At 43.6% G+C, this 9,408-nt stretch overlaps 1 protein-coding gene across 2 annotated transcripts; it reads left to right on the top strand.

Moving 5' to 3' along the window:
• The first annotated feature begins 2,583 nt into the window (after window positions 1–2,583).
• LOC119276318 (neutral ceramidase) lies at window positions 2,584–8,876 on the top strand. Of its 2 annotated transcripts, none has more exons than XM_037557361.1 (10): window positions 2,584–2,926; window positions 3,675–4,097; window positions 4,525–4,733; window positions 5,184–5,552; window positions 5,659–5,914; window positions 5,998–6,268; window positions 6,346–6,471; window positions 6,958–7,021; window positions 7,515–7,684; window positions 8,134–8,876. In XM_037557361.1, exons 2-10 carry the CDS (start codon window positions 3,751–3,753, stop codon window positions 8,677–8,679), a joined length of 2,358 nt encoding a protein of 785 aa, XP_037413258.1. In that variant the 5' UTR covers window positions 2,584–2,926; window positions 3,675–3,750; the 3' UTR covers window positions 8,680–8,876. The 2 variants fall into 2 exon arrangements, with proteins under 2 accessions (XP_037413258.1, XP_037413257.1); XM_037557360.1 differs by lacking the exon at window positions 2,584–2,926 and adding an exon at window positions 3,424–3,515.
• Window positions 8,877–9,408: the final 532 nt, after the last annotated feature.

Genomic DNA, 9,408 nt, shown 5'->3' with positions numbered 1-9,408 from the left:
AGGAGTCCAACTCCTCCCCCGGCTGGCGCACCAAGGAGGGGCTTTCCCTCCCTGGTGGCAGCCCCTCCTCTCCCCTCTAACCTATATATATACACACACAAGGTGTTGGCCCTTTTCAACATAGAAGTTTTTGGAGCCTCCTCTCGTTCATCTAGCCCTAGTTCTAGTTGTCCTGGTTGAATAATTAGAGCTTGGTCTATTTCCTCTAATCATCATAATTAGAAGCCCAGTGTGGTTCTAATATGCTTCCTCTAATTCTCCGATGATGATTATCTCTATACGGCGAAGTGTTGTCGCATCATGAAGGCTGCATGCTTGCAACCAAGTAGAGAGGTCTTGCTTTCGGTCTTAGGTTCGAGGGACTATTCGTGGGCGGTTTGAGGGATCATTCATCGACAGTTCGAGGGACTCCAAGTATGATCCACACTGACACATTCTTCTTCCGCTGCAACTCGGTGACAGTAACGATCGTGATCCCAACCCGTTATGCATGTTCATCTTGATCTTGGGTGTTCGTAGGTGTGATTTTTTGTTTGTTTTCTACTATGTTTCCCAACACCAGAGGGGTTACCCGACCTCCCTTTATATAGACAGGGAGGTCTAGGGTTTACACAGTTATAGATGTGATCCTGGCCGCCTCCCTCCTTGTCTTGGGGAATAAGTCACAGCAAGGTCGGGTCCGCCCTTTGTTGGGCCTTGGGCGTCGGCCTATCTCCATACTTGAGTGGTCCGGGTTAGCCACCCTTGGGTCGTGGCCCCGTCAGTGACCTTACTACACATTACACTGCATATGCAATACGAAATAAAACCGTTTCACTCCTAGCTAGTAAGGAAATGATAGTTCATCCTAAATACTAACCAATTGTAGTACCAATTAACAGTCATATAGATCAACAGGGAAAAGTTCATCAATGTCGAACTAGGGGGAAATGCATCGTCATCTTTTTCTTCTCTTGTCGCTTCTTCCTCTGATACTTCTTCTTTCTCTTCAGATACTTGTGTTACCTCTATTTGCCCACATTGCCTTAACCCAATCCAAACTTTTGCTCTTCCAAGTTCATTGTCATGTGCCTCCACCATGGCCTGAGTCATCGGCATAAGCATCCCCACGTGTCACTTACCTCTTTAGAATCCTACCGCTGGGGTTGATGGCGGTAGGGTATAACTCCCTATCGCTGAGGAGCCTATCGGTCCCCACTTATCCACGTCATTGCAGCCAGATGGTGTTGCCTACGTTAACGGGGTCCCTACCGCCACCAAGGACCGTGGCGGTAGGTAGTTAATATGACGGTATAAAAAAGGCCAGATCGTGATTTTTTTGGAACTAGGGACAGATTGTGCTAAACATTGTCAAAAGGGTCAGAACAATGATTTTGGCCCAATGCCTAATCTACATCTGGTGACGTGGGCTAGCGATATTCTAGACCCGATGTTCTGTAGCAAGTAACGAGCGACGATAGCCGTCTCAGTAATGTGGGCCATTTGGAGTAACTGGAATAAGTATACTCATGATGGGATCAAGTTTTAGCCGATTCGTTTGATGAAGCTTATTCGAGAGATGATCCACGCACTTGATATTCCAACAAGTGCAGTTGCGGTGCAAAAACCAAGAGAAGGTTGGAACCCACAATATGTAGGCCGGGTGAAAATTAACACCGATGGAGCGGTGGATGCAGTAGAGTTGTGTTTGGGAGTGGGAGTTGTTGCCCGGAACCACATTGGGCAGTTTTTAGCTGGAAGAATGTGCAAATTTTAAAGTGTGACGATCCCTATCTCAGTGAACTGCTAGCACTTAGAGAGGCAGCCTCTCTGGCGATACAAAAGGGATGGCAGAAAGTCCTCGTTGAAACGAATTGTTTGATAATCCGGGATGAATGGAAGGATGGTTCGTTTAGATCCAGTGAAGGCCATATACTTAGAGTGATTCAGTTACTTCTCTCAAACTTGCAAGAATTCAGTACGTTTGAAGAGGCGCCGACGAGGTAGCTCATACATGTGCTAAGAAAGCTTTAGTCAGTGGATTGACTGCAGAATCTGTTGATGTAATTCATGCTTTTTTGACAGCCGTTGTGCAGTCTGATGTTGTCCGCAAAACTTTGAATAAATTGCCTTGAATGGTGGTTCTAAGAAAAATCGGCCCAGCTGTACACGTGGCCGAACCCAGGCGTCTTTGTCTTGTCCAGACCTGCCTACCAAACGGACCCAATTCATGAGACCATAAAGCCGTACAAGACACCCATTAATGCCTCCTAGTCCCGAACTCCGGCTTCATTTAGTAAAGCATTCTATCGTCTGCCAAACGATGGGATGGCCCATATGAGTCAGATCTACCTACCAGGTCTGCCAGACGATGACAACTACAGATCGACGGATACGGCATGCTGCAAGGGCTTGAGGCGTGGCCATCTACCAGCTTCTATACAAATTTCTTCAACAATAAATTCAGGTGTGAACCGCCGGTAAAACCCGGTCAGGTGGTCACGCGAAAAAGCGCAAAGCCGGTGGCCGGAGCCGCACTTTCGTTGAGGCCTCCCCCACCATCACCATAGTACCAGTATACCCCACCGCGCATCTACCGGCCCGTCCTTTCCGAGCCGTGGCTTGGACGCCACACCCTGTCCGTCGCCGTCTTCGCCACTCCGCCCCTGTCTCCACTGCCTCCTCCTCATACTCATTCCCGCCTGTCTCCCTCACCGCTCGTCAGATTTGATCGACAGCGCCTTGGTACTACTACTAGTAAACTCCTCTTATCCAGTGAGCCACGACCACGAGGCACCCTGCTCTTGGAGTTCCCAATCGATCGCGTCGCGTCTCGTCTGCGCTTGGCGTGGGTTTATTTAATAAACGGCGACGGGGGCGACCGGCCAGCGCAGCAGCGGCAGCAACTGAGGTTCCCACTTCCCAGTTGAGATTCGCCATTCGCATGGTGAGTTCGCTTGCTCGGCCCTCCTCCCCCTTCCTTCCAGCCAGGTCGCGTCGCTTGTTCGTTTCTTTTTTGTCTGCCGACGTGTGGCTAATTGCACGCGTTTCGCTGGATCAGGCCATTAAATTGCGTAATTGTGCCAGGGTTTGAGTGTGGTTCCTGCGGATTTGGGGTTGATTTTGTGCTCCGGTTGGGTTGGGTTGAGTTGGGTTGTGCTTTTGTCTTGGCGTTGTATCCTGCCAGTGCCCCAGACTGTCACACTGAAAGTGTTGCTTGTTTGGTGAGAGAGTGGCCGCAGCCCGTGTCGCTTTGCTGCGGCTTTGCTTGTGGGATTTGGCTTAGTTTGGACGTTACAGGGGTTGCTTGTCTTGTGAGAGACGCGGCCTTGACATGCGGTCGCGTTGGTTGGCAATCCCCATTTTAAGGATTCAATAGGGTGCGCGGTCGACCTGGTGATTTAGAAGCAGGTTTAAATGGTGTAATTATCCTACTATCTGCCCTACTATATGTGTGCCATGCTCTTGTAGCTTCCGCCGTGACAATGTCGAGGAATCCACATGTCAGGCAACATAAATTTCTTCATGCTCAATAGGTCTCGTCTGCTCATAATGTGTTCATGTAAAGGAGCACAGTGAAATTGTGTTGCCACTGTTTTTTTAGAGCCCTTCTTGGACAGCTTACACCATTTCCCGTTGCATCATTACGATAGAATGTTCGGCTATTTTGTAATAGGCTCTCTTCTCTTTTGCAGTGTACAGTTAATCTCTTCTTCTCTGGAGATTTTGGACTCGCATGAGTTGATCAACAACTCCATTCCCTGGTTCCTGATGGAGGCATCATCTTTCTTGCGCTATCAAGTCCGTGGTTTTGGTTCGTTCAGGATTTGGCTATGTCTTCTTTTACTTCTTGTCCTTCAGAATTGCAGCCTGGTGCTCTCCGACTCTCCATATTTGGTCGGCATGGGGAGCTATGACATAACAGGGCCCGCAGCAGATGTTAACATGATGGGATATGCAAATACTGAGCAGATTGCATCAGGGATTCACTTCAGGCTAAAGTCACGCGCGTTTATTGTTGCTGGGCCTAATGGAAGGCGTGTTGTCTTTGTGAATCTGGATGCTTGCATGGCATCGCAGCTTGTGAATATAAAGGTGCTCGAAAGGCTAAAAGCAAGGTAAGAGCTCGCTTCTATTGATTTTTTACTTATCAGAAAATCCTGAAATGTAGGTTTCAACTCTCTGTGTGATGTCTCTTCCTAGAGTGTGCTTAAGGTTGCCTGGTTACATCATCCTTCGCTCATTTATCTCTTGAAATATTAGTTCATTATGAAGTTATCTTCTTACTTGTACCCGATTTATTTTCTTGATTATGTTAAGCCACCATTAACTGCTGATATTGTGCTGCACATTATTTAGATTATTGAACTGAGGCAGTGCCACTTTAGCCATTTCACATTGCACATACATACTGTACAGAGGCACTCGGTGACTTTATTTGAGGTCTTATACTGTAATCTGCTTGGTCTACTTCTCAATAAAACTGTAGATTCTGCCTTGCATGCTCATAAAGTTGGGTTGACTTGGCAAACCTCAATTTGGCAGGTATGGTGATCTTTATAATGAGAATAACGTGGCTATCAGTGGGATCCATACCCATGCTGGGCCTGGAGGTTATCTGCAGTATGTAGTCTATATTGTCACTTCTCTTGGGTTTGTTCGTCAGTCATTTGATGTAATTGTCGATGGGATTGAGAAAAGCATTGTTGAAGCTCATAACAACCTCCATCCTGGGAAGATCTATGTGAATAAAGGTATGAAACTATTTGCACTCTCTTGGACTAATGTGTTACCAAACTACCATTTATCTTGATCTCACACATCTAATTAAAATACATTCGATGGGTAGTATTTGGAGTGTCATCCACTTCACTCTATAATGTCATTTAGTTTCAGTTTGGTCTTTAAATGTTCCTTGAAGTCTGGCTACAATCTTATTTCTCGCAACTGCAGCTATATAATACTCCCTCCGTCCCAAAATAAGTGTCTCAAACTTAGTACAACTTTGTACTAAACCTAGTACAAAGTTGAGACATTTATTTTGGGACGGAGGGAGTAATAAGTGCACCAGAGTATAATTTTGCATGTTCTATTCCCTGTATGCTGCCTGCGTTTTTCTCTCTGTATGGTCTTGTGATGCTGGCTAATCTTAGATTTAGCTGTTGCAAAGATTTCGTTATCAATCTCTGAAGCTTGATTTTCAGGTGACCTTCTTGATGCCGGTGTGAATCGCAGCCCGAGCGCGTACCTGAATAACCCTGCTGAAGAGAGAAGCAAATACAAATACAATGTTGATAAAGAAATGACCCTTGTTAAGTTTGTAGATGATGAATCGGGTCCAGTTGGAAGTTTTAATTGGTTTGCGACTCACGGAACATCAATGAGTCGCACAAATTCTTTGATAAGTGGTGATAACAAAGGAGCAGCTGCACGTTTCATGGAAGACTGGGCTGAAAAGAATGGCCTTCCAAAGCAGACAGGTGTTGCAAGTTCTGATGATCTTGGATTTTTGCACATGACATCTGTACTTCCGAGAAGAGTCTCTACAATAATACCAGAACCGGATGAGATAAGTATGTTACATGCTACATGATTCTTGCATTGTTTAGATAGTGTATTGGAATGAAACATATTAGGTTGTGCATAAACCTGATTATTTTCTCCATTGCTTTTGTTCAGCTGACGACTTAATGCAATTGGCATCATCCTACGAGGCATCGGGTGGAAGACGGTTGGCAGGTTCAAATATCACTAGACGCATTAGAAGTTCTCAAGAAAACAATCCAAAATTTGTTTCCGCGTTTTGCCAGTCAAACTGTGGAGATGTTAGTCCAAATGTCCTGGGGACGTTTTGCATAGACACCCATCTTCCTTGTGACTTCAATCACAGCACATGTAATGGGAAGAACGAACTTTGCTATGGACGAGGCCCAGGGTATTCATCATGCATAACAATTTATTAACCTTCCGTACACATAAGCCACTACTAGGTATAAATGAAATTTTGCTGTCTTGCAGATATCCTAATGAGTTTGAAAGTACCCGCATAATTGGGAATAAGCAATTTCTGAAGGCTGTAGATCTCTTTAATTCAGCTTCTGAAGAAATACAAGGAAAAATTGACTATCGACACACCTACTTAGATTTCTCTCAACTCAAAGTTAGTGTTTCTACAAGTACGGGCGGTCCGCAGGTGGTGAAAACATGCCCAGCAGCCATGGGATTTGCATTTGCTGCTGGAACCACAGATGGCCCTGGAGCTTTTGATTTCAAACAAGGAGATGACAAGGTTCAGTATATCAATTAAATATATTCTTCAGAATTTGATGATGTGCTATTCATTGACTGCGAAGCTCGTCTTATAAGGGAAACCCTTTCTGGAGATTAGTGAGGAACTTACTAAAGACACCAGGGAAAGAGCAAGTTGAGTGCCAAGCTCCAAAACCAATATTGCTGGACACTGGTGAAATGAAGGAACCATATGATTGGGCGGTATGACTTGCTGTTTTCAGTGATCATAAGCAGGCTTGTTGCTTTGCTTCCTCTGGAACGTCTTAATTGTTATTTCACTTGATAGTTGAAACTAACGCCACCATGATAAGGACCTATATTGCTGCTACATCGAACCAGCATTGTATAGGCTGATATATATAGGCGAATGTCACATTCCTTACTTTTCTTTAACCAATTTTATTTATTTATTTTCTCATGGGAGTTACTTAGTTCAAGAGCTTAAAGTGTAGCCATCATATATCTTCATGTTCAGTCTTCATTTGTTACTGCAAAGCACCTGTTGTTCCTAAGCTTCACAATATTCAAATCAGAACCATGATTTCTAACTAGATTTTCCCCTGATCAGTTAACTTTGCAGCTCGCCTGCTAACTTCCAAAAAAGATGATCTCTTACTAGAAACAACTTACTGAATTAACACAATTTTTATTTGCTGGTCTTGTATTGATTTTTGTAATCTTTTGCAGCCTGCGATACTTCCCATCCAGATCATAAGAATTGGTCAGCTGGTTATCTTGTGTGTTCCAGGAGGTATATTACAATTCGTCAATCCTAGGATGTCTTTCAAGTTAGAAGTGCATGTGGTTCTTTGATCTATTGAGATATGTTATGATAATGCCATGCTCATGCTGTAAAATGTTTGTGTTACCGTTTTTTTTTCTCAACAGCAGCTGCAACATGCATGTCTGCATCATTTTCCCATTTTGCTTTGCTAGGCAATGAAAAGATGGCCCACTTAATGTGTATTTTGTGTCTTAATATAACTTTACTGAAAATAGCATATAGTAATTATTAGGAACTACTTAGTGGGCCACAAGTCCACAACATGACAAAATGAAGAACTTGCCCATATAGCGAGCTTGCTTTACATAGCAAGGTTTTTTAGCTGTGCCAAACACATAGCCTTGTGGGGCAAGAGTTAGGTGGGCAATTGCTAGGGATATAGAGCTAGCAAGGCAAATACTCATTCCTCAGCAACAATGCGTGCCAGCACTCCTAATTCTTTTGTTATGTTTTGGTACAGAATTCACGACAATGGCCGGCAGGCGGCTACGCGATGCTGTAAAAAATGTACTGATAAGTGGCAGCAATGGTGAATTTGGTACAAATATTCATGTTGTTCTTGCGGGGCTGACAAACACATATTCTCAGTATGTCACAACATTTGAAGAATACCAGATCCAAAGATACGAGGTATATCCAACAAAACAGATGTTGCACAATTTTTTTTCTTCTCATAGTTATTCTTTTCTGGCATATTTTTACAGAGTTACTGGGTTTTATGGGATTAATTGATATGGCTAAATCATACATCTCTACTCAGTAGAGATGTGTTAGAATGCTGGTTATTACTCTTCAATTTGCTTGCAAGGCTGCACTAGAATCAAGTGTCATGATTTGAAGATGTCCTGCAATGTCAGAACTTGTTTCAGCCCCATCCATTTTTTGTAGTGCAAACTAAAGAAAAATTATATCTGGTTTTTTGCTAGAAACTCCACATTTATACCAGTTGGCTTTCATTGATGCTTCTTTGCTAAAGATCTGATGTATCTTTAACCTGAACCCATCAAACACATAAAATAGACCCACTCAGCATATGTATCACTGCATGAATAATTCATTGGCATAAACATGTTTTGCAGGGTGCGTCAACATTGTACGGTCCCCACACCTTGAGTGCATACATTCAAGAGTTTCAGAAACTTGCCACAGCTATGGTTGAAAACAAAGAGGTCCCCACAAACATCCAACCTCCTGACATGTTGGAGAAGCAAATTGGACTATTGCCAGGTGTTATGTATGACTCTACTCCTCCTGGTGTTCACTTTGGGGATGTTAGCTCGGACGTTGCAGCAAACTCAAACTTCAGGAAGGGCACTACTGTGAATGCTACATTCTATTCGGCCTGTCCAAGGAATGACCTTCTAACTGAGGGCACCTTCGCACTTGTTGAGAAGCTCAATGGTAACGACTGGATTCCTGTCTATGATGATGATGATTGGTCATTGCAATTCAAGTGGTCTAGGCCTTCAAAATTCAGTCCAAGAAGTTTCGCGACGCTGGAGTGGACCATTCCCGAGGATGCTGCCTCTGGTGTTTATAGGTTGAGGCATTCTGGTGCCTCTAAGCCATTGATAGGGTCAATCAAGCATTTTACAGGTACTTCTCGGGCATTTGCAGTGCGTTAAGCAATGCACAATGCTTTTAATGGTATACCTGCCAGAGTTTACTTCTTGGAATGTAATCCGTTATTCTACATGATTCCCCCCTTGTATTTACGTCCCGGAGGTGTAAATTTGTAAGTGTCCGATCATACAAAACTGCTGCTCTATATGCTTAAGTAGTTAAGTTATAAGGAAAATGTATAGCTTGTTTTTTCCCGACAGATGATGCTTTTTATTGATGCGTAATGTAGCGTCGATAGATATAATCATAATGAGCATATAACTAGGATGCACACAATCAACAATACACGTATACAAAGAATCACAAAGCTATGTCTAGGTGAAGAGAGGGGGAAAACCAAAGCGATAAAAACAGTAGTATGATTGTACAACAGTGACCATCACCTCCTACCGTGTCATCCAACAAAAAAAATTCTGAAAGTGACATCTCCAAAAGGGGAATGACAACAAGCATCGTCATTGCCGGATCCAACCGTCAAAGAGTTGATCCTGTGGTTTCCCCCTAAAAAACAAGTTCGAGCAAACTTCAAGCAATGCCTTCATGAAGGTAATGACACAAAGAACGTCACCATATACATGTACAACCAATTAGGGTCAAACCTATAATTCTCAACCCGGAGCTGAAGATCGGACATTCGAGAAGAACCACCTAATGAAAGTCATCCTATGACGTCTTGCCGGATCCAACCGTCAAAGAGTTGATCCTGGGGTTTCCCCCTAAAAAACAAGTTC

Source organism: Triticum dicoccoides, chromosome 3B, assembly GCF_002162155.2.
Source record: "Triticum dicoccoides isolate Atlit2015 ecotype Zavitan chromosome 3B, WEW_v2.0, whole genome shotgun sequence".
Lineage (NCBI taxonomy): Eukaryota > Viridiplantae > Streptophyta > Magnoliopsida > Poales > Poaceae > Triticum > Triticum dicoccoides.
This window is presented reverse-complemented; position numbering and strand designations above follow the sequence as displayed.

Coding starts and splice junctions, on each gene's coding strand:
- LOC119276318 (XM_037557360.1), top strand. CDS start 3,481: ATGTCAGGCAACATAAATTTCTTCATGCTCAATAG. Junction 6,269..6,345: donor TCAAACAAGGAGATGACAAG/GTTCAGTATATC, acceptor TCGTCTTATAAG/GGAAACCCTTTCTGGAGATT. Junction 7,685..8,133: donor ACCAGATCCAAAGATACGAG/GTATATCCAACA, acceptor CATGTTTTGCAG/GGTGCGTCAACATTGTACGG.